Source organism: Macaca fascicularis, chromosome 19 (assembly GCF_037993035.2).
Source record: "Macaca fascicularis isolate 582-1 chromosome 19, T2T-MFA8v1.1".
NCBI classification, from domain to species: domain Eukaryota; kingdom Metazoa; phylum Chordata; class Mammalia; order Primates; family Cercopithecidae; genus Macaca; species Macaca fascicularis.
The window spans coordinates 19536184-19560506 of NC_088393.1; the positions used below are offsets into that span (position 1 = coordinate 19536184).

General features: G+C 51.1%; 1 protein-coding gene across 38 annotated transcripts; it reads right to left on the reverse strand.

The window, feature by feature from the left end:
* Positions 1 to 4082: 4082 nt before the first annotated feature.
* TMEM161A (transmembrane protein 161A) lies at positions 4083 to 23691 on the reverse strand. 38 transcript variants are annotated; one of them, XM_065535309.1, is made up of 13 exons: positions 23574 to 23633; positions 22525 to 22675; positions 19925 to 20028; positions 17639 to 17719; positions 17163 to 17260; positions 16858 to 17014; positions 15088 to 15239; positions 6195 to 6255; positions 5961 to 6104; positions 5744 to 5857; positions 5446 to 5620; positions 5218 to 5314; positions 4083 to 4649 (listed from the first exon to the last, which is right to left on the reverse strand). In XM_065535309.1, the coding sequence occupies exons 3-13, from the start codon at positions 19978 to 19980 to the stop codon at positions 4396 to 4398; spliced, it is 1389 nt and encodes a 462-aa protein (XP_065391381.1). In that variant the 5' UTR covers positions 19981 to 20028; positions 22525 to 22675; positions 23574 to 23633; the 3' UTR covers positions 4083 to 4395. The 38 variants fall into 38 exon arrangements, with proteins under 38 accessions (XP_065391381.1, XP_073882579.1, XP_045235375.2 ...); XM_074026478.1 differs by having other exon boundaries at positions 19925 to 20057; XM_045379440.2 differs by having other exon boundaries at positions 22525 to 22691.
* Positions 23692 to 24323: the final 632 nt, after the last annotated feature.

The window sequence follows — 24323 nt, forward strand, 5'->3', positions numbered from 1 at the left end:
CAGCACTGCTGACATTTGGCGCTGATCAGCGTCTGGGGTGAGGCCATCCTGGGCACCTCACGGTATTAAGCAGCATCTCTGGCCTCCACTCTTCAGATGCCAAGAGCAACACCTCCACCCCTTGTGGTGACAACTAAAAAATGTCTCCAGACATCAACATGTGTTCCCTTGGAGCAGAACCGCCGCCTCCTATGAGAGGCGTGGATGTGGTGGTTACAAGGGATACATCAACAAAAATTAAAATGTTTGGCCAGGTGCAGTGGCTCAGGCCTGTAATCCCAGTACTTTGGGAGACTGAGGCAGGTGAATCACTTGAAGCCAGGAGTTCGAGACTAGCCTGGCCAATATGGTGAAACCCATCTCTATTAAAAATACACAAAAAAGGCTCGGCACGATGGCTCACGCATGTAATCCCAGCACTTTGGGAGGCCGAGACGGGCGGATCACGAGGTCAGGAGATCGAGACCATCCTGGCTAACACAGTGAAACCCCGTCTCTACTAAAAAATACAAAAAATTAGCCAGGCGTGGTGGCGGGCACGTGTAGTCTCAGCTACTCAGGAGGCTGAGGCAGGAGAATGGCGTGAACCCGGGAGGTGGAGCTTGCAGTGAGCTGAGATGGCGCCACTGCACTCCAGCCTGGGCGAAGAGTGAGACTCCGTCTCAAAAACAAAAACAAAAAACAAAGAAACACACAAAAGGCCGGGCACAGTGGCTCATGCCTGTAATCCCAGCACTTCAGGAGGCCAAGATGGGTGGATCACGAGGTCAGGAGATCAAGACCATCCTGGCTAACACAGTGAAACCTTGTCTCTACTAAAAATACAAAAAATTAGCCAGGCATGGTGGCGGGCATCTGTAGTCCCAGCTACTCAGGAGGCTGAGGCAGGAGAATGGCGTGAACCCGGGAGGCGGAGCTTGCAGTGAGCCAAGATTGTGCCACTGCACTCCAGACTGGGTGACACAGTGAGATTCCATCTCAAAAAATAAAAAAAAATTTAAAAAATACACGCACAAAATAATTAAAATGTTTATCTTCCCTCTGAACCACACACAAAGACCTCAACCACCCCCTTCCATCTTTCCTATTTCATTATTTTTTTGAGACAGAGTCTTGCTCTGTTGCCCAGGCTGGAGTGCAATGGCACGATCTCGGCTCACTGCAACCTCTGCCTCCCGGGTTCAAGCAATTCTCCTGCTTCAGCCTCCTGAGTAGCTGGGATTACAGGCACCTGCCACCGCACCTGGCTAATTTTTGTATTTTTAACAGAGATGGGGTTTCACCATTTTGGCCAGGCTGGTCTCAAACTCTTGACTTCATGATCCACCACCTCGGCCTCCCAAAGTGCTGGGATTACAGGTGTGAGATACCACACCCGGCCGTATCTTTCCTATTTTTTTCTCATCATGGTTCCGTCTGATTTTTCACCTTACACTGCTTTTTGTTTTTATTTTTATTTTCATTTTTTGTTTTGGTTTTATATTTTTGAGACAGGGTCTTGCCCTGTCTCCCAGGCTGGCATGCAGTGGTGCAATCACAGCTCACTGCAGCCTCAACCTATGGGGCTCAATAAATCCTCCTACCCTGACCTCCTGAGTAGCCAGGAGTACAGGTGTGCACCACGACACCCAGCTAATTTTTGGATTTTTTGTAGAGACAGGGTTTCACCATGTTGCCCAGGCTAGTCTCAAACTCCTGAGCTCAAGTGATCCTCCTGCCTCAGCTGTCCAAAGTGCTGGGATTACAGGCGTGTGCCACTGTGTCTGGCCATATTTTCTTTTTCTTTTTCTTTTTTTTTTTTCAAGACCAAGTCTCACTCTGTCACCCAGGCTGGAGTGCAGTTGCACGATCTCCACTCACTGCAAGCTCTGCCTCCTGGGTTCACGCCTTTCTCCTGCCTCAGCCTCCCGAGTAACTGGGACTACAGGCGCCCGCCACCACACCTGGCTAATTTTTTGTATTCTTTAGTAGAGACAGATTTTCACCATGTTAGCCAGGATGGTCTCGATCTCCTGACCTCGCGATCTGCCCGCCTTGGCCTCCCAAAGTGCTGGGATTACAGGTGTGAGCCACCACGCCCAGCCTGGCCATAGTTTCATTTTTTTTTTTAAAGACAGGGTCAAGCTCTGTCACCCGGGCTGGAATACAGAGGTGAGATGATAGCTCACTGCAGCCTCAAACTCTCGGGCCCAGTGGATCCTCCAGCCTCAGCCTTCCAAGTAGCTGGAACCACAGGTGCATGCCACCATGCCCAGCTAATTTATTTTTTGGAGAGACAGGGTCTCCCTGTGTCGCCCAGGCTGGTCTTGAACTCCTGGCCTCAAGCCATCCTCCCGCCTCGGCCTCCCAATGTGCTGGGATTACAGGGATAAGCCACCACGCCCAGCCTGAATCCTTATTTTTAATATATTTTTCATTTTTATCCACATAACAGAAGTACAAATTTCAGAAGTCAAACATCACTCAAAGGGCATCTCCTGATGCCTGTTCTGGGAGCCACTGCGTGTCAGCTCTTTCTGTGGCTTTTCTTGAGACAGGGTCTCACTCTGTCATCGAGGCTGGAGTGCAGTGGCGTGATCACGGCTCACTGCAGCTTCAAACTCCCGGGCTCAAGAGATCCTTCTGCCTCAGCCTCCCACGTAGCTGGGACTACAGGTGTACACCACCATGTCTAGCTAATTTTTTTTTAATCTTTAGTAGAGAGGAGGTCGTGGTATGTTGCCCAGGCTGGTCTCAAACTTCCTGGGCTCAAGCGATCCTCCTGCCTCGGCCTCTCAAAGTGCTGGGATTACAGGTGTGAGCCAGCATACCCAGCCCGATGAAATTTTTAAAAAAGAAAAATCTTAAACCCTTCTAAGTCAGGGAACTGTCTGTATACATCTTACTTATACAAAAAGGTTACATATGCACCTTACATTGTTTTTGTTTTGAGACGGAGTCTCACTTCGTCACCCAGACTGGAGTGCAGTGGCATGATCTTGGCTCACTGCAACCTCCGCTTCCCAGGTTCATGCGATTCTCCTGTCTCACCCTCTCGAGTAGCTGGGATTACAAAGTGTGTGCCGCCATGCCTGGCTAATTTTTTTGGTATTTTTAGTAGAGACAGGGTTTCACCATGTTGGCCAGGCTGGTCTTGAACTCCTGACCTCAGGTGATTGGCCCGCCTCAGCCTCTCAAAGTGCTGGGTTACAGGCGTGAGCCACGGCACCCAGCCTGCACCTTACATTGTAACACACATGTGCACACACCCCGGAGTCACAGCTACAGGACAACTTCAGAGTCCACGAAGGCCCCATGTCCCTTCCCTGGGTCACAAAGACCTCAATATGCCCCTCCCTGTGTGTGACCTCTATACAAAGTCACCTGCATACCTGTGGCAGATGCTGGCATCACCGTGGGCTCCCCGCCCTCCCATTTATTCAAACAGGTTTTCCCCTGAGGTTTCCCTGCCCGTCTAACCTTCTCCTGGCACTCCCTCATGAGGCATTTCTCTCACCTGCCTGCCCGTCCCAGGCCACCTGCACTCTCAGCTGGGACTCCACCTTCCTCTGATTTCTGGTCTCTTCCATCCTGCTTTTGGACTTTTCCTGGGACACTTGTATTTCTTCTCTTTTTCCTCCTTTTCTTTTTTTTTGAGACAGAGTTTTACTCTGTCACGCAGGCTGGAGTGTGACGCGATCTTGGCTCACTGCAGCTTCCACCTCTCAGGTTCAAGCGACTCTTCAGGATCATTATTCTCAGTAGCTGGAACTATAGGTATGCGCCACCATGCCTACTTTTTGTATTTTTAGTAGAGATGGGGTTTCACCATGCGTTGACCAGGCTGTTCTCGAACTGCTGGCCTCAAGTGATCTGCCCGCTTTGGCCTCCCAAAGTGCTGGGATTTGAGATTGCAGGCGCGAGCTGCAGTGCCTGGCCTCCTCCTTGCTTTCCCTTCTCCTCCCAGACCTTTGCTCCCCTCTCAGTCCTGATCCTTTCTCCCTCCTGCGCAGCCCGCACCCTGCACCCGGGCAGGTGCCACAGGGATGTGCAAGGCAGCTACCACCCTGCACACGCCCAAGTTCCAAACCACTCACACCCTGTTTGTAAAAATCGGCGTGCTCCTTTATTTGTTCAGAAGAGCAGCCAGCATCACCCCCACCACTCAAACCTGACACACATGCTTCGGAGACAATGGCCTCGGGACCCTCATGCTGCTGGGCCCAAGAGAGACAGTTCTGAGGCAGAAACTCGGCGTCCAAGGGGGGCCGCGGCTCAGGCACTGCGGTGAAGGGAACAGCAGGGAGTCCGGCCCCACCTTGCTGCTGGGGACACGAGGGCACACACAGAGGGGGCAGGCTAGTGTCCTGCTGACCCAGGACAAGACCTCAGCGCCACAGGAGGATCTGCAGGCAGCTAGGAGCCTGCCAAGTGCTGGTGGAAGTAGAGGCCGAAGAGGCTGCAGAGCAGCTGGCAGGCCGCCGTCCACCAGATGAGGTAGGCCAGGATGCCGCGGAGGAAGAGGGGCGTGAGCAGGCCACCCAGGGCCCCGGCGATCCGCGCTGCAGTCTGCTGGACCTCGTCCTCCCCAAAGCCGATGGAGGCAGCACTGTCTGAGGATGGGTTGGGGGATAGTAGAGGGGCTGGGCCCAGGCCCCAGGAATAGCCTCCTAGGAGAAGAGGATGAAGCGAGGTATGAGTGGAGAAATGGGGGAGGGGGTGAGGGGCAGGGCTGGCATGAGGTGCCGGGCCCATTCCTCCAGACACTCCCACCCCTGTCTCAGACTCCACCTCCTGCCGGGTCTCCACCCCCTCAGGCGCCGCCACCTGTCCAAGGCAAGCCTTATCCCTGGCCCCACCTCCTGCTCAGTTCCTGCCTCACTACATGCCCTTCCCCCTACCCAGGCCCCACCTCCTGCCAAGACCCGACCCCTCCCCAGGCTCCACCTCCTAAGGCACACCCCATCCCAAACTCCACCTCCTGCTCATAACCTGCCCCACCACAGTCCCCGCCCCCTTCCCAGGCCCCACCTCCTGCCAAGAGCCAACCCTCCTCAGGCTCCACCTCCTAAGGCAAACCCCATCCCAAACTCCACCTCCTGCTCAGAACCTGCCTCACCACAGTCCCCACCCCCTGCCCAGGCCCCGCCTCCTCCCCCGGCCTCCCCAAGACTCCAACTTCACTGTGTTTTATCTTCCAGCCCCGCCCTCCTCCACCTCCACACGGCAGCATCTCACCCAGCGTCTTGAGCAGGAGTGTGCAGTTGAGGGTGAGGATGAGCGGCGTCAGGTACTGCAAGCTCACCACGGTCACGTAGCAGTAGACCCGGACCACCTGTGGGCAGGTAACAGGGGTGGCTACAGCAGGAAGCCTTCTGGGTTTGGGAGGACTCCACGCCCAAAGGACTAGGAACCCTGCCCTCAGCCCCAAGTTCCCTCTGGCCTAGGTCATCGGGGCGTCCATACCCTCCGCTGGATTTCACGGGCTTCGATGCGGCCAGCCTCCCTTCGCAGCTGCTCCACGCGGGCCTTGGCCAGGCACAGGTAGGCCTGCAGGTGGGGCCGGGTCACCGCAAGCCGCAGCAGGCACAGCACTACCAGCAGCCAAAGGCGCCCGGAGTCGAAGGCAGAGTCGGACAGCCTGTGCGGATCGGGGCGGGGTAAGGGGCTAGGAAGGCCGCCCCTCACCCCCCAGGATCTTCCCCAGGTTCCTCCCTGAGTCTCAGAGGTTGGAGCACCCAGGGGAGCCCCACCCGATACGCACAGGGAGAAGGGCCTTTCCCCAAACGGCGGCTGGTGCAGGAAGTCCCGTGCAATGGGCTTTGTCCAGAGCCACAGGATGAACAGGGGAGACAGGAAGCTGGTGTGCAGGAGGAACCTAGGGGGTGACAGCAGGAGAGAGTGAGGCCTGGGCACCCCCTCTTCCCCAGCCCCTCCCTTAGGGCCCCTAATCCCCCCACCCACCAAGCGACCCACGTAACTGCAGCATGGGCCGGTCCTCCGACATGGTCAGCGCGTCCCGGTGGGTCTGGGCCAGCCGTAGGCCTGGGAAGGTGAGGAAGGCACCCAGCACAGAGCCCACCACCGCCAGCCCCACACGGATAGCCAGCTTGGCCACAGGGAGCCTAGGAGAACACCAGGTCACAAGCTTGCCTGGGGGACCCTGGGAGGGTCCCATCCTGCCCTTGCTCCCCTCCCCCATTCCCAGGACTCACACCCAGTCCCAGTCCTGCTTCTTCAGAAGTGGCTCCAAGTTCTGGGTCATGCTGGCCAGGCCTGGGGACGATAAGAAGAGGACCGAATAGAGTGAATTCCTAGGGTCTCTGAGGCCACTCTGTTCCCTAATCCCCCATCCCTCAAGCATCCATTTGCTCCCCAAGTAGGAATGCACCAGGCCCTGTGCCAGGCATAAGGACAACTTTGTGCTCTAGTTACACAGCACTCTTTACAAGAAACAAGGTCAGTGTGTTGGCTCACGCCTTCAGCACTTTGAGAGGCCGAGGCAGGCGGATCACCTGTGATCAGGAGTTTGAGACAAGCCTGGCCAACATAGTGAAATCCTGTCTCTACTTAAAATACAAAAATTAGCTGGGCGTGGTGGCAGGTGCCTGTAATCCCAGCTACTTGAGGCAGGAGAATCGCTTGAACCTGGGGGGCGGAGGTTGCGGTGAGCCTAGACCGCACCATTGCACTCTAGCCTGGGGGATAAGAGTGAAACTCAGTCTCAAAGAAAAAGAAACAGAATGTACCAGGCAGATACTCCTGATTGGGCTGGGAACATTCAGGGGTATCTGTTGAGCCTGAGCTCCCTAGGTTATAGAAGGAATCTGGAGGGGGATGAAGGACTCCTGCGGGAGAAAACCAAAGTCCTCCTGGAGGAAGGAATCCTCAGTTCAGGACCCAAGATTGTGCAGTGGCTCGCACCTGTAACTCAGCACTTTGGGAGGCCAAGGCGGGTGGATCATTTGAGCTCACAAGTTCGAGACCAGCCTAGGCAACATGGCAAAACCCCCATCTCTACAAAAAATACAAAACCAGGAGTGGTGGTGCACGCCTGTAGTCCCAACTACTCTGAAGGCTGAGGTGGGAGGATGGGTTGGGCCCAGGATGTGGAGGTTGCAGTGAGCTGAGATCATGCCATTGCACTCCAGCACAGAGTGAAACTTTGTCAAAAAAAAAAAAAAAAAAAAAAAAGGAGAAAATTCATATGAGCTCACAGGCAAAATCAACAAATGCATAAGGAAACAAATCACCATAAAGGAGAGTTAACAGAAAAACAACAGTCAAGTTTAGGCCTCAAAGACTTCAGAACTTGGTGCTGTCAATTATGTGTCAGATGACTAAGGAAATGAAAGCTGTAATCACAGAACAGGTGACATGAGACTACCTTCAGATGACTGGGTAGAATTGCAAAGGAACCAAATTAAACTCTTCTAAAGGGAAAATGTAAGTGTTGAAATAATAGATTGTTAAACAGCACATTAGGAACAGCCAAAGGAGGAACTGATGAACTGGAAGACAGATCTGAAGAAATCACTCAGATTCCAACTCAGAAAAGTAGGTGAGAAATACGAAGAGAGAGGCTAAGAGAATAAGGAAGACAGAACAGAAAGTCCAATGCAAATCAAATCAGAGCCCCAGAGGTAGGGAAGAGAAGGAATGAAGAATAAAAGGAATTACTGGAAGAGAATAGTTGAGAAGTTTGCAGAATGAAAGACACACACAAAGTATATCAAACCATGTAAATAAAAAGAAATCCATACCTAGACACAATGGAGTGAAACTGCAGAACACCAAATACAAAAAAACACAAAGCAGCCGGGGAGTTAAGACATTTCACCTATAAAGGAACAACAATTAGGCTGACAGCTAATGTCAACTGCAACAACAGAAAAGGAACAAATAGAAAGCAAAAAAGTAAGATGGTAGAAACAAAGTCAAATGTCAGTTATCACAATAAATGTAAGTAGACTAAACTTTAAAGTTACATGACAAAGACTATCAGACTACATTGAAAATATCCAGCTACATGTTTTTTTAAAGGATGACATACCTTGACATAAAGTCACTGGAAGATTGAAAGTAAAGGGATGTTAAAAAGATACAGCAAATACTAATCAAAAGAAAGCAAGCGGCCGGGCGCGGTGGCTCACGCCTGTAATCCCAGCACTTTGGGAGGCCGAGACGGGCGGATCACGAGGTCAGGAGATCGAGACCATCCTGGCTAGCACGGTGAAACCCCATCTCTACTAAAAAATACAAAAAACTAGCCGGGCGAGGTGGCGGGCGCCTGTAGTCCCAGCTACTCGGGAGGCTGAGGCAGGAGAATGGCATAAACCTGGGAGGGGGAGCTTGCAGTAAGCTGAGATCCGGCCACTGCACTCCAGCCTGGGCGACAGAGCGAGACTCCGTCTCAAAAAAAAAAAAAAAAAAAAAGAAAGAAAGCTAGAAAGGCTACACTACTACCAGCCAAACTGGACTAAGAAGTAGTATTAGAATAGGCCGGGCGTGGTGGCTCACACCTGTAACTCTAGCACTTTGGGAGGCCGAGGCAGGTGGATCACAAGGTCAGGAGTTCAAGACCAGTTTGGCCAACATGGTGAAACCCTGGCTCTACTAAAAATACAAAAATTAGCTGGGCATAGTGGCAGGTAATACCAGCTACTTGGGAGGCTGAGGCAGGAGAACCACTTGAACCCAGGAGGCAGAGGTTGCGCCATTGCACTCCAGCCTGGGCAACAAGAGCAAAACTCCATCTCGAAAAAAAAAAAGAGAAGTAAAAAAGAAGTAGTATTAGAAGATAGAAGGGGTCCATACATCATGATAAAATGGCTGATTCACCAGGAAAATGTAGCAGTTCTAAATCTGTGAACACCTTGTGAATAGGCTATAAAATATATAAAGAAAACACTGACAGAATTGATAAGGAAATTGAGAGCTCTGTTGTCCCAGAGGGAGACTGACTTCTGCTGACTGATATGTCACAGACAAAAGGTTAGGCAAGATGGAGATTTGAATTTATTAAACTCATAGAGCCAGAGAATATGTCCTTCAATTACAACACGTGAAAAAAGGCAACACAACAACAGAATATGTCAAGAAAACATGGAACAGTCACAAAATCTGATCACGTTCCAGGCCATAGGGCAAACCTTACCAAATTTTAAATAAATTATTTCAAATAGACCATCTGTGCAATTGAGCTAGAAATAAATATGTATTTTTTAAAGGTCTATGTTTGAAATTTTTTTTTTTTTTTTTTTTTTTTTTTTTTTTTTTGAGGCGGAGTCTCGCTCTGTCGCCCAGGCTGGAGTGCAGTGGCGTGATCTCGGCTCACTGCAAGCTCCGCCTCCCGGGTTCCCGCCATTCTCCTGCCTCAGCCTCCCTAGTAGCTGGGACTACAGGCGCCGCCACCACGCCCGGCTAATTTTTTTGTATTTTTAGTGGAGACGGGGTTTCATTGTGTTAGCCAGGATGGTCTCGATCTCCTGACCTCGTGATCCGCCCGTCTCGGCCTCCCAAAGTGCTGGGATTACAGGCTTGAGCCACCACGCCCGGCCTGAAAAATTTAAAAATAATAATCCATAGGTCAAAGCATAGCAAGACCCCATCTCTACAGAAATCAGAAGGGAAATGTTAAAACATCCCAAACAGAACAATAAAAAATATCAACCAAAACTTGGGTGAACTGTCGGGCGTGATGGCTCACACCTGTAATCCCAGCACTTTGGGAAGCCAAGGCAGGTGGATCACCTGAGGTCAGGAGTTTGAGACCAGCCTGGCCAACATGGTGAAACCTCTTCTCTACTAAAAATACAAAAATTAGCCAGGCGTGGTGGCGTGCACCTGTAATCCCAGCTACTCAGGAGGCTAAGGCAGGAGAATCACTTGAACCTAGGAGGCAGAGGTTGCAGTGAGCTGAGATTGCACAATTGCACTCCAGCCTGAGTGACAAGAGCAAAACTCTATCTCAAAAAAAACCTCCAAAAAGCAAAAAAAAAAAAAAAAAAATTAGGTGAACAAAAGTGAGAGACCTGATAAAATATGTATAACATTAAATGCTATATATGCTATAAACTTAGAAAAGACTGAAAATTTATGAGCCAAGTAGCTAACTGAGAAATTAGAAACAAGAAAAGGAGGTACATCACTACTGTTCTAAAATCCAGAGGTCCTAGTCACACCAAAAGGGAAAGATCAGACAAGACAAAAGAAAACCAAAAAGAACCTGGAATTCAATAAAAATACAATTCTTTTTTTTTTTTTTTTTTTTTTGAGACGGAGTCTTGCTCAGTCGCCCAGGCTGAAGTACAGTGGCGTGATCTCGGCTCACTGCAAGCTCTGCCTCCCGGGTTCACACCATTCTCCTGCCTCAGCCTCCCAAGTAGCCGGGACTACAGGCGCCCACCACCACACCTGGCTAATTTTTTGCATTTTTAGTAGAGACGGGGTTTCACCGTGTTAGCTAGGATGGTCTCGATCTCCTGACCTTGTGATCCACCCGCCTCGGCCTCCCAAAGTGCTGGGATTACAGGCGTGAGCCACCACGCCCGGCCTAAAAATATAATTCTTTAGCAAGGTTAAATTCTTTAGCAAATTTGACCCCTACATCATAACACAAAAATTAATATCACTGTCCATCAGCGACAGTGAGGAGTTTAGGAGCTTATATAAAATGTAAAAGTTGAAATATTTTATTTTATTTTATTTTATTTTATTTATTTTTAAGATGGAGTCTTGCTCTTGTCGCCCAGACTAGAGTGCAATGACGCGATTTTGGCTTACTGCAACCTCCGCCTCCTGGGTTCAAGCGATTCTCCTGCCTCAGCCTCCAGAGTAGCTATTACAGGTGCACGCCACCTCGCCCAGCTGCTTTTTGTATTTTTACTACAGATGGGGTTTCACCATGTTGACCAGGCTAGTCTTGAACTCCAGACCTCAGGCAATCCACCCGCCTCGGCCTCCCAAAGTGTTGGGATTACAGGCATGAGCCACCACGCCTGGCCGAAATATTTTAGAATAAAATATAGAATGACTTTCTGATTTTAGGGAAGGATATTTTTCAAGACAAATATCAACTAAAATAATCAAATAACATTCATCAAGATACTAGAGGTGACGCTTACAACTACGTTCAATGGCTCAGCAAAGAAAGTGTGATGCATGTATGCAGACGGAAAATAATGCAAATAGTGGTCAAGTGAAAAGAAAAAGAAAACAAGTATTGGCAATGAAGTGGAGAAATTGTGCACTTGTGCACTGCTGCTGGGAATATAATATATAAAATGGGCCAGGCACAGTGGTGCATGCCTATAATCCCAGCACTTTGGAAGGCCGAGGCTGGCACACTGCTTGAGTTCAAGAGTTTGAGACCAGCCTGGGCAACATGGCAAAATCCATCTCTATTAAAAATACAAAAATTATCTGGGTGTGGCTGGGTGCGGTGACTCACACCTGTAATCCCAGCACTTTGGGAGGCCAAGATGGGCAGATCGCCTAAGGTCAAAAGTTCAAGACCAAAAAAAAAAAAAAAAAAAAAAAAATTTTTAGCTGGGTGTGGTGGTAGGAGCCTATAGTCCCAGCTACTCGGGAGCCTGAGGCATGAGAATCATTTGAATCCAGGAGGCGGAGGTTGCAGTGAGTGGAGATCATGCCACCACCGCACTCCAGCCTGGGCAACAGAATGAGACTCTGTCTCAAAAATAAAATAAAATGGTTCAGCTGCTGTATAAAACGGTATGGCAGTTCCTCAAAAAATTAAAAGTAGAATTATCATATAATCCAGCAGTTCCACTTCTGGATATATCCCCTCCAAAACTGAAAATGGAGTCTCAAAGAGATACTTGTACACTCAGGTTCACAGCAGTATTAGTCAAAAAGCCAAAAGTTGGAAACAACCCAAGCAAATGTTCATCCGTGGACAAATAAACAAAATGTGTTCCATCCAGACAATGAAATACTGTTCAGTCTTAAAAATGGAATTCTGGCTGGGCACAGTGGCTCACGCCTGTTATCCTAGCACTTTGGGAGGCTGAGGTGAGAGGATTGCTCAAGGCCAGGAGTTTGAGACCAGCCTGGGAAGCATAGCAAGACCCCATCTCTACAGACAAAAAAGTAAAAATTAGCCAGGCATGGTGGCACGTGACTGTGGTCCCAGCTACTTGGAAGGCTGAGGTGGGAGATCACTTGAGCCCTGGAGGTCAAGGCTGCAGTGAGTTGTGATTGCACCACTGCACTCCAGCCTAGATGACACAGTGAGATCCTGTCTCAAAAAAAGAAAAAAAATCTAACACCTGCTACAACATGGATATGATTTGAGGACATTGTGCTAACTGAAATGAGCCCATCACAAAAGGACAAAAACTGTATGATGCCACCTATATGAGGAACCCAGAGTGGTCACATTCACAGAGACAGGACATAAAATGGTGGGTATCAGGGGCTGCAGAAGGAGGAACAGGGAGTTAGTGTTTAATGGGATGGAGTTTCAGTTTTGCAAGAGGAAAGAGTTGTGGAGATGGATGGTGGTGATGGTTCCACAATAATCTAAATAGACTTTTTTTTTTTTTTTTTGAGACAGAGTCTCGCTCTGTCTCCCAGGCTGGAGTGCAGTGGCGTGATCTCATCTCACTGCAAGCTCTGACTCCTGGGTTCACACCATTCTCCTGCCTCAGCCTCCCAAGTAGCTGGGACTACAGGTGCCCACCACTACGCCCAGCTAATTTTTTGTATTTTTAGTAGAGACGGGGTTTCACCATGTTAGCCAGGATGGTCTTGATCTCCTGACCTTGTGATCTGCCTGCCTCAGCCTCCCAAAGTGCTGGGATTACACACATGAGCCACCACGCCTGGCCTATCTTTTTTTTTTTTTGAGATGGAGTTTTACTCTTGTTGCCCAGGCTGGAGTGCCATGGCTCGATCTTGACTCACCACAACCTCCGCTTCCCAGGTTCAAGCAATACTCCTGCCTCAGCCTCCCAAGTAGCTGGGATTACAGGCGTGTGTCACCACATCCGGCTAATTTTGTATTTTTAGTAGAGACAAAATTTAGGGTTTCTCCATGTTGAGCAGGCTGGTCTTGAACTCCCAACCTCAGGTGATCTGCCTGCCTCAGCCTCCCAAAGTGCTGGGATTATAGACATGAGCCACCACGCTTGGCCATCTAAATATACTTAATGCCACTGAGCTGCACATTTAAAAATGGTTAAGATGGTGAATTTTATGTTTTGTCTATTTTACCACAATGAAAAAAAATTCAAAGAGAAAAAAGATACAAAAATGGGCAACAACGTGAACAGGCATTTCACAGAAATTTCATAGAAGAGACATGAATCATGAATAAACAGGAAAAGGTGCTCAACTTCCCTGGTAATCAGAGAAATGCATGTTAAGGCCACAGAGGGCATCATTCCACATGATGAGGACTAGGTTGGCAAAAATCAAGCCCTATCTATGGATCCTGATTCATTTAAACCTTACTGCCCCCTGGGAGATTGGTGCAGTCACTACCCCACCTACTTCTTATTTGAGGGGTAGGTTTGCAGGTACTCATATTATTATTTTGCTTTATAATTGACATACACGGGCCGGGCGCGGTGGCTCAAGCCTGTAATCCCAGCACTTTGGGAGGCCGAGACGGGCAGATCACAAGGTCAGGAGATCGAGACCATCCTGGCTAACACGGCGAAACCCCGTCTCTACTAAAAATACAAAAAATTAGCCGGGCGAGGTGGCGGCGCCTGTGGTCCCAGCTACTCGGGAGGCTGAGGCAGGAGAATGGTGGGAACCCGGGAGGCGGAGCTTGCAGTGAGCTGGGATCTGGCCACTGCACTCCAGCCTGGGCGACAGAGCGAGACTCCGTCTCAAAAAAAAAAAAAATAATAATTGACATACACATCTTCTTTGTATATATCAAACATATATAATTTTAAAAACTGAAAGGCAGGGAGAATGGGAGAAGTTAAAACTCAAACAGTCAGCAGGGTCATGTGGGCCATGGTGAGGATTATGGTCTTCTAAGACCCAGGGAGTGTGGTGCCAGGCAGAGAAGTGATGAGGTACAAATTCTATGTTAAAAGGATCATTTAAGAGGCCAGGCATGGTGGCTCACACCTGTAATACCAGCACTTTGGGAGGCTGAGGTGGGCAGATCGCTTGAGCTCAGGAGTGTGAGACCAGCCTGGGCAACACAATGAGACCCTGTCTCAATAAAAATAAATAAATAAATAATTTTTTTTTTTAATGAAAAAAAAGAGCCGGGCGCGGTGGCTCACGCCTGTAATCCCAGCACTTTGGGAGGCCGAGACGGGCGGATCACGAGGTCAGGAGATCGAGACCATCCTGGCTAACACGGTGAAACCCCGTCTCTACTAAAAAATACAAAAAAACTAGCCGGGCGAGGTGGCGGGTGCCTGCGGTCCCAGCTACTCGGGAGGCTGAGGCAGGAGAATGGCGGGAACCCGGGAGGCGGAGCTTGCAGTGAGCTGAGATCCGGCCACTGCACTCCAGCCTGGGCGGCAGAGCGAGACTCCGTCTCAAAAAAAAAAAAAGAAAAAAAAAAAGAAAAAAAGAGGCCACACACAGTGGCCCACACCTGTAATCCCAGCACTTGGGGAGGCTGAGGTGGGTGGGTCACCTGAGGTCAGGAGTTTGAGACCAGCCTGGCCAACATGGTGAAACCCCATCTTTACTAAAAATAAAAAAATTAGCCAGGCTTGGTGGTGTGCACCCATAATCCCAGCTTGGGAGGCTGAGGCAGGAGAATCACTTGAATGCAGGAGGCAGAGGTTGCAGTGAGCTAAGATCATGCCACTGAACTCCTGCCTGGGTGACAAAAGTGAGACTCCATCTCAAAAAAAAAAAAAAGAAAAAGAAAGAAGAGCTATAGCCATGAGTATCCATCACAGACAGTGAGAAAGGGAAGGTCCTCTCTTCCCCAAAGCCCAATGAGGTTCAGGAGTTGAGATAGTCACTAATGGGGGCTGTCTTCACCCCAGGAGCCCACTCCTTTACCTATTCATGCTGGACACTGAGCCAGTGAAACCAGGCTGGTCAGATTACATGAGGGAGTGACAGCTGTGGCGCCCCCATGTTGGGGGCTGCACTTACCAGGCTCCAGGCCCAGCTCGAGGGTGTCCTCCCGCACCACCTGTACCAGCATGGCCAGCAGCAGGAAGAGGAAGGCAAAGGTGAGGCAGACAGAGCGCTCACCCCCCTCCTCGGCACTGAAGTACAGCCGTGTCACTGTCAGGAACATCTTGCTGGAGGCTAGAGCTAAGGAGGCCTCAGTTGCCACTGCCCCACTCTGCCCATTTCACCACACCCCACCTGGGAACTCCCGGGAACAAGCACTGCTGCACAAACAGGCCTTGGGGATGACCTAGAGGAGTTCGGGTTTGGGGTGCTGGATCCCAGATCAGGATGTAAACTGGGGGTTCCTGTTGAGTGGGAGATGGCCTCATCAGGCCACCATGTCTGTTCAGCCTCCCGCCCTGGGTGATCCTGCCTCTTTCACCCACCTCACCTACTTCACATCCCTTGGAAAAGCAATCAGATATAGAAGGGCTTCATCTCCAATCTGCCCTCAAAATGCAGCATTGGGGCCAGACACGGTAGTGCATGCCTGTAATCCCAGCTACTTGGGAGGCTGAGGCAGGAGAATCACTTGAACCCGGGAGACGGAGGTTGTAGTGCCTAAATCATGCCACTGCACTCCAGCCTGGGCAACAAGAGCAAAACTCCATCTCAAAAAAAAAAAAAAAAAAAAAAAAAAAAGCATGGGAATCTGGGGAACCAGTGGATTTTGAGACAGGTTTCCCTCTCCAAGAGTCACAGGAGTGGCATTCTTTCTGTGCTTCCTCAAACTTGGGTCCCTAAAGTCATATGTTTGCTCTCTTTGGGAGGCCAAAGCAGGAGAATCACTTGAAGCCAGTCAGGACCAGCCTAGGCAACAAAGCAAGATCCCATCTCAACAACAACAAATATATATACATATACACATATACATACACATACATACATACATACATACATATGTGTGTGTGTGTGTGTATATATAAAATTTGGGGGGGGGGAAGGAATTCACTCTTGTCACCCAGGCTGGAGTGCAATAGCATGATCTCGGCTAACTGCAACCTCTACCTCCCGGGTTCAAGCGATTCTCCTGCCTCAGGCTCCTAAGTAACTGGGATTACAGGCATGCACCACCATGCCTGGCTAATTTTTGTATTTTTAGTAGAGAAGGGGTTTCTCCATGTTGGTCAGGCTGGTCTTGAACTCCTGACCTCAGGTGATCCACCCACCTTGGCCTCCCAAAGTGCTGGGATTACAGGCATGAGCCACTGTGCCCGGCTAATTTTTGTACTTTTAGTAGAGATGGGGTTTCACCATGTTGGCCAGGCTGGTCTCGAACTCCAGACCTCAGGTGATCTGCCTGCCTCAGCCTCCCAAAGTGCTGGGATTACAAGTGTGAGCCACCATGCCTGGAGTATACATTTTTTAAAATTTTGCCAAGGGGCCATCTCTTTCTTGGCCTTGATTGTGGACTGGCCTGGTGATTTCCTTACACAAGGAGAATGTGGTAGAAAGAAAAGGGATGGGGTGGGTGACTTTGGGCAAGGCATTCCCTCTTGCCTCCTGGCATTTCTACTGCCACTGAATGGCATGATCATGTGGAGTGGAGATTAACCGACTTGCTGAGCCCCACCCAGTCTGTTCACCCACAGAACCAGAGCACATAAAATGTCTGCTTCATGCCACCAAGCTTGGGGAAGTTTGTGGCACAGCAGGTGAAAACTGCCACCCCAGTTTAGGGGAGCCAGGGTAGCTCGGGTCCTGCTCCCATCTGCCCCTCTGGCAGGGAGCAGAGAGGAAGGATACATGGAGAAGGCCACTGTGAGCAGGCACCAGAACACGGCAATGTTAGTCTCCTTGGCTGGACCCAGCACATAGTAGTAGGCCTCTGTGAAGAGGTACACGCCACCCGAGTACACAGCAAAGTCCACGAACCACTGGTACTCCAGGAAGAAGTGCAGGACTGCGGGGGGCACTCTGCTCAGCCCTGGGGCCCAGCCCGCTCCCCTCCCAACAGCATACTCCTCCTTCAAATCCTCCCCACCCCCATGAGGGTGTGGGGACCTTCAGGGCTGAGGGCGTGGAGTTTAGGGATGGGACTGGGCTATTACCCAGGGCATCCACAGTTGTGAGGGGGCAGGTCTCCAGCTGGAATGGGGCATCTCGGGGCACAGACAGTGGCTTCTCCTCACTAAGGCCATTGGCCCACCTGGGAGGATGGTGACAAGCAAGGGGGCTGGTAAGCACACATCCCACTGGGGCCAGCCACCCTCAGAGCTCAGAGCAGTTGGCCTGGAGACCATCACTTCCTATAGCCTCGGCTCTTCTGCACACTGGGATGTGAGGACCCCCACCACCACCACCCACAGGACTGGCTAGAGCAAACTGCTAGGAAACAGATGCTAACTTGACAGTGATCATCTCCTTGGACTAGGGTCTCCCAGTTCACCTGTGCCCAGATCAGAGTCTGGAAGTGTGGGTAGGCCAGTCCTGTGTCCCTTAGCCCAGAGCCCCCTGAGCAAGGGTGAGGCCGTCCCTGGGGAGGAGCCACCCACCCAAGGCTGGGGATGGGGCCCAGTTCACTCACCGCTCTTTCCTGCCTCTGGGCCTCGGCTTCCCCGCCAGAGCCCGAAGCTCCTCCTCGGACGGGTGCTTGTATCGGAACAGACTGAGAGCAAGGACGGGCAGTCAGGGAAGCTCAGATATGGGGCTGGCAGGTTGAGGCAGTGAACCTCAAATCCAGGGATTCTAGTTAGAGGGTAGCCTAGTTCAGGGGAACACTGGGAGGTAGGTGAGGGTACAGCATGGGGAAATTCTGGGGAAATCGTGAGGCCAACAGATCTAGGCTGAGTGGGCTCAGGAGGCTTGGATACCCCTGAATCTGCTGGCTAACTCTCCTGGGGAAGCAGGTGTGTGCAACTTTTATCTTCTTTTTCCTTTTCTTTCTGAGACAGAGTCTTGCTCTGTCGCCCAGCCTGGAGTGCAGTGGCACGATCTTGGCTCACTGCAACCTCCACTTCCCGGGTTCAAGTGATTCTCCTGCCTCAACCTCCCGAGGAGCTGGGACTACCGGCATGCACCACGATGCCCAGCTAATTTTTGTATTTTTAGTAGGGACAGGGTTTCACTATGTTGGCCAGGCTGGTCTCAAACTCCTGACCTCAAGTGATACACCCGCCTCAGCCTCCCAAAGGGCTGGGATTACAGGCGTGAGCCACCTCGCCTGGCTTTCTGTTTTTGTTTTTGAGAGAAGGCCTTGGTCGGTCGCCCAGGCTAGAGTACAGTGGCGCCATCTCAGCTCACGGCAGACTCGACCTTCTGGGCTCAAATGATCCTCCCGCCTCAGACTCCTGATTAGCTGGGATCACAGGCGTGAGCCACCATACCCGGCTAATTTTTAAAATTTTTTGTAGAGACGCGGTCTTGCCATGTTGCCCAGGCTGGTCTCAAACTCCTGGGTCAAGTGATCCTCCCACCTTGGCTTCCCCCAGTGTTGGGATTATGGGCCTGAGCCATCATCTCTGACGCGTTTTTTTGCCTTTGTTTTTGTCACATACATTTTTCTCAGGAGAGAATTCAGTTACCACCAGATTCTCAGAAAGCATCAGAGACCCACACAGGGACAAAAACCAGAGCAGGCGAGCTCTAGCAGGTGCAGGGGTGGAAGGAAGGCTGGGTTACAGGGAGGCAGGAAGAGTGGGGGACGTGGGGAGTGTGGCGATGGTTCCACCCATGTGTACATCTGTCAAAACAGGTCCAACTGTATACGTCAAATATATACAGTTTGTGTCAGGCATAGGGGCTCACGCCTGTAATCCTAGCACTTTAGGAGGTCAAAGTGGTAGGATCGCTTGAGCCCAGGAGTTTGAGACCAGCCTGGGCAACTTAGCAAGACCCCATCTCTATTAAAAGTTAAAAAATTGTGGCCAGGCACGGTGGCTCAAGCCTGTAATCCCAGCACTTTTTTTTTTTTTTTTTTTTTTTGAGACGGAGTCTCATGCTGTTGCCCAGGCTACAGTGCAGTGGCGCGATCTCGGCTCACTGCAAGCTCCGCCTCACGGGTTCCCGCCATTCTCCTGCCTCAGCCTCCTGAGTAGCTGGGACTACAGGCGCCCGCCACCGCGCCCGGCTAATTTTTTGTATTTTTAGTAGAGACGGGGTTTCACTGTGGTCTCGATCTCCTGACCTTGTGATCTGCCCGCCTCGGCCTCCCAAAGTGCTGGGATTACAGGCTTGAGCCACTGCGCCCGGCCAATCCCAGCACTTTGGGAGGCCGAGGCGGGTGGATCACGAGGTCAGGAGATCGAGACCATCCTGGCTAACATGGTGAAACCTCGTCTCTACTAAAAATACAAAAAACTAGCCGGGCGTGGTGGCGGGCGCCTGTAGTCTCAGCTACTTGGGAGGCTGAGGCGGGAGAATGGCGTGAACCCGGGAGGCGGAGCTTGCAGTGAGCCGAGATCACGCCACTGCACTCCAGCCTGGGAGACACAGCGAGACTCCGTCTCAAAAAAAAAAAAAAAAAAAAAAAAAAAAAAAAAAATTGTCTGCGCACGGTGGTGCACACCTGTAGTCCCAGCTACTCAGGAGGTTCAGGCAGGAGGGCCACCTGAGCCCAGAAGGTTGAGGTTGCAGTGAGCTATGATCAGACCACTGCACTACAAGCTGGGTAACAATGAGACCCTGTCTCTAAAAAGAAAAAGAAAAAACAAATATATACAGTTTGTTGTACTTCAATTACACCTCAACAACGTCTTTCCCCCCATCACCCACTAACCAAGATCGAGGCCGTGCAATTTGTGAGGGGGAGCGTAGGGAGCCAGAAGGGGGCGTGGTTCCGCGGGGCCCCTCCCACCGCCGGGACACGACTCACCTGCCGTTGCAGAGCAGCCAGCGCGCGAAGGAGCAGTGCGGCGCCAGCCTGTGCATGAGGGTGGCAGTGAGCAGGGTCACCACCAGCTGCACTCCGAGGACCGCCTGGGGGGAGGGGACGTGACTGGCAGCACCTGCCAGAGGGTCACAAGCTCCCTCCCTCCCTAGGAACCCAGGCTATTTATAGAGAAGCCAGGCCCGATGGGGGAAGGGCGAGCCTCTTAGGCTCTAGCAGCTTCTTAGGGGAGAGTCCTGGGGTGAGCCTGGACTCACCTGGCCTGGCCCTGCCCTCTCACGTCAGAGATCAGCAGCACCCCCCCCCATCACCACCTAGCTGGAGTGTAGGGCAGTGGAGACCATGGGGTTCGCCTCCTGCGTCCACTATGGATTCAGGTATAATATTACTTTCCTGGAGTCTCACTTTTCTCATCTGGAAATGGGTGCTTCCTATGTAGCCTCCTGTATTCCTCACCACCACCTTCCAGCCCCTAACCACGAGGTCGCCACACTCAGTGCAAGCAACTCCCACCGCCTTCTGCACTCCCACCTTGGGAGCCACTGCGTCCTGGTTGAGCTTCTAGCTTTCTCCTTCCCCCGGTAGCTCCTTCCCCTAAGTGTCTCCCACCTTAAATGATCCCTGATGGTTCCATCACCCTCCTCCCTCTCCTTCCCTTTGTAATTAACCTCCTTGAAAGGGCATCTATGCTCCTGGCCACCTCCTGTTTTGATGTGAAGACCTACATGTCTGAGTGTGGTGAGCTTATTTATTTTTATTTGTGTGTGTGTGTGGTGTGTGTGTGTGTGTGTGGTGTGTGTGTGTGTGTGTTTTGGCAGGGGAGTGGTGGTGGGGAGAATAGGGTCTTGCTCTGCCACCCAGGCTGGAGTGCAGTGACATGGTGGGGTGCTCACTGCAGCCTCAACTTCCCAGGTTCAAGTGATTCTCCCACATCAGCCTCCCTAGTAGCTGGGATTACAGGCACCCGCCAACACACCCAGCTGATTTTTGACTATTTTGTAGAGATAGGGTTTCTCCATGTCGCCCAGGCTGGTCTTGAACACCTAGGCTCAAGCAGTCCTCCCGCCTTGGCTTCCCAAACTGTTGGGATTACAGGCATGAGCCACTGTGTCAGGCCTATTTTTATTTTTAGAGATGGGGTCTTGCTATGTTGCCCAGGCTGGTCTCAAACTCCTGGGATCAAGTGATCCTTCCACCTCAACCTACTGAGTAGCTAGGACCACAGTCATGCACTAACACACCCAGCTATGACTTTTCTTTTTTTAAATTAGGAATTTTCTCACCCAGTTCTTAATTCAGAACACATTTTCATATACTTATTTTTAAACATTTTAGAAGAATCAGTCTGTGGTGAAGCTGGGTTTTCCTGCTTGAATGCAGTAAATACCCATTTGCTGCCAGTAATTACGTAATTATGTAAAATTATGTGCTCAGGAGAGCTGTCTACTAGTATTCTGGTGTCATAATCAAAATGAAATAAAGTTTAATACTAAAATTAATTATTAAAATAATCCTTTAATCAGGCATAAATAAGCTAAATTTACTCAGAAAAACCCTAATGTGATGGATACCGGGCCTAGCATGGTAATTTGAAACGACTGCTGAGGCCAGGCACGGTGGCTCATGCCTGTAATCCCAGCACTTTGGGAGGCTGAGGCGGGCTGATCACTTGAGGTCAGGAGTTTGAGACCAACCTGGTCAACATGGTGAAACCTTGTCTCTACTAAAAATACAAAAATTAGCGGCATGGTGGCACATGCCTGTAATCCCAGCTACTCGGGAGGCTGAGGCAGGAGAATTGCTTGAACCCGGGAGGCAGAGGTTGCAGTGAGTCGAGATTGCGCCATTGCACTCCAGCCTGAGCAACAGAGTGGGACTCTGTCTCAAAACAAAATAATAATCATAAAAAAATAAAAAGAAAATAACAGACTAATAGGACATTTTCTCTGTGCCTGTCACTTATAAACTGAGACCAGAAATCTTTTTTCAGTAATGAGGTTGGTGGCGCCATCTTTCTCATCTCTACATCCTCATTGCTCACCCTCCCCCGGACCCTAGTGCACACTGGCTGGTTGGCTGGCTGGCACTTAAGGACCATGAGTGCCAGCCCATGAGCCCCTGCAAGCCAGTGAGCCACCTGCCCTGCCACTCACCAGTCTGTTTTTCTTCTCTCTCTCGGACCTCTCTCCTGTGACCTGCCAGGGTTTTAACCACCCAATCCACCAACCCATCACAACCTTAGCACAGTAACACCTCCAGCCCAGACCTCTCTGCTGAGCTCAACCAGTAGGCTCCTCCAGGCTCTCCTGAGAGACCCCAACACTCACCCATCATCCCATACCCTTCCAGGTGGTTCAGGCCTTTACCAGTCTCACAGTCAGCCCCCAACTCGGTTCTGCACCCTGCAGGCATAGCTACAGACCCCCCCTCCACCTCCCCATGGCTCAGCTCTCTCCTCAGCCCTCGCTGCGCCCAACCACTGGAGTCTCAGAGGTCTTCCTGGACCTTTGGGCTCTTCATCAATGACCCCACCACCTCCCAAAACCCCCTAAGGGAAAAGGTGGTGGAGGGGTGTATCTCTTCACCTAAGGCTTCTAGAGGTCTGTCCTGGGATGTTCTGATAGCCCTGCCCTCCAGCCAGCCTCCTATCTCAAGGTCAGGGCTCCGCAGACATCTCCAAGGATTTTCTTGAGTCTTCCATCAGTTCCTTCTTTTCCCTTTACTGGATTTACGATCCTTGAACCCAAGAACCCTGATAAAATCAATGCAACTTCCCTCCATCTCATTCCCGGGAGCCCGCGCCCTCATCTCCTACGGCGTCCTGCACCTGCGCCTGGGACAACGTCCCACTTTCAATAATCCCGGCCATCAGGGCCCTTCCTTCAGGGCCATCTCCAGCATCCCTCATCGGGGATGGTCCCAGGCAGGGACCCTCCAGTTCTCCAGTTCCACGTCCCTCTCTCTGCCCAGGCCAGTCGCGTCAGGGTTGTGGGAGTCCCCCATCTACCCGCACCAGCCTGATCCCCTGGGGCTGGGCTAAGTTTTAAGAACATACTCAGTGGGTTGAACCCAGAGCTGAGTGAGACGTGAAGGTTCCAACTGTCCTGTCTCCCACTCTGAGAACTTTGCCCGCCCTGAGGCCACCCAGACCTCCTGAGTCCACTTCCCACGGCTTCCCCTGCCCGTTGCACACACCCCGATATAGAAGGGACCCCTGATGGATCCCGTCGGCGCGGCCCCCACGCTCCTGCAGGACCCCTGTCCCCAGAGTGGACCCCAACAGGCCCCCACACCGCCTTAACAAGGTTCCAAATGTGCTGAGGTCCGCAGTCCCCTCTGTGGGACCACGACCTCATAGCAGGACCCCAAACCCCTAAAAGGTCTCCAGAGAGCGGAATCCCCAGAACGCTTAAGGGCTTCTAGTCTCCCTGGGTACGACCCCCGTCGACTCCTTCGGAGGTCCTGCAGTGAGAGCAGGGCCCCCAGACAGGGACACACGGCCTTCAGCGTGCCCCCGAATCCCTCAGAGCCTCCAATCCCCAAGAAGAGACCACATTCCCTCAGTGTCTCCCTGGACCCCCTCGGCTGGACCCCGGCCCTGCAGAGCCCCCCACTTCGCAAGACGCTCGCTCACCATGGCGCTTGCGGGAGCGCGGTGCACGGACCCACCGGCCTGGGGCTCCGGGCCCTCCACGGGAACTCGACCAATTAGAGCCCGACTCTGATCTGACGAGCATCCCGTGCAACCAATCAGCGTGTTTTGAGCCGGCAAGTCACCAGGGACGAGGAGGCCGCTCGCGTTGCATGCCGGAAATTGTAGTTCAGACACGCTGGTTCTGAGCGATCAAAGTCAAGATTGTGTCTGGGAGGCCTGCGTGGCCCTCCTCTCTGAAGGCTCAGTCTTCTCTTACCTAAACTTATTTCAAAGGTTTGCAGCGAAATCATTTATTCCCACCTAAGGGACATTTCTGAGAGAACTCCCCCCCCCCCATCAAGAACATTCAATGGCTCCTACTTAGTAGACTAAGTACTTAGTATTCCTAAGTACCAAGTAGGCTAAGTACTCAGACTGAATCCAGACCCCTCTGCCTGACTTAAATCTGCTGCTAGCACTGTGGTGCACCTAATAGTACAGCTTGCACCCACCATGCTCTGTCATACCTCCAGGCTTTTGTAAATATCCTACATCTTGCAATGCCTTCAGGAATGCCTCAATCTTAAAATAAAAACAAAACAAAACCAAAAAAGAATGCCTCAATATTTTTCACCTGGCAAGTGCTTTATTCATCTCTATCAGCCAGGACTCTGGCTGTGCTCCACAAAATATCAACTAAAATAGGTTCAAGCAAAAAAAAGGAAAGTTTATGGCTCATGTGACAGAAAA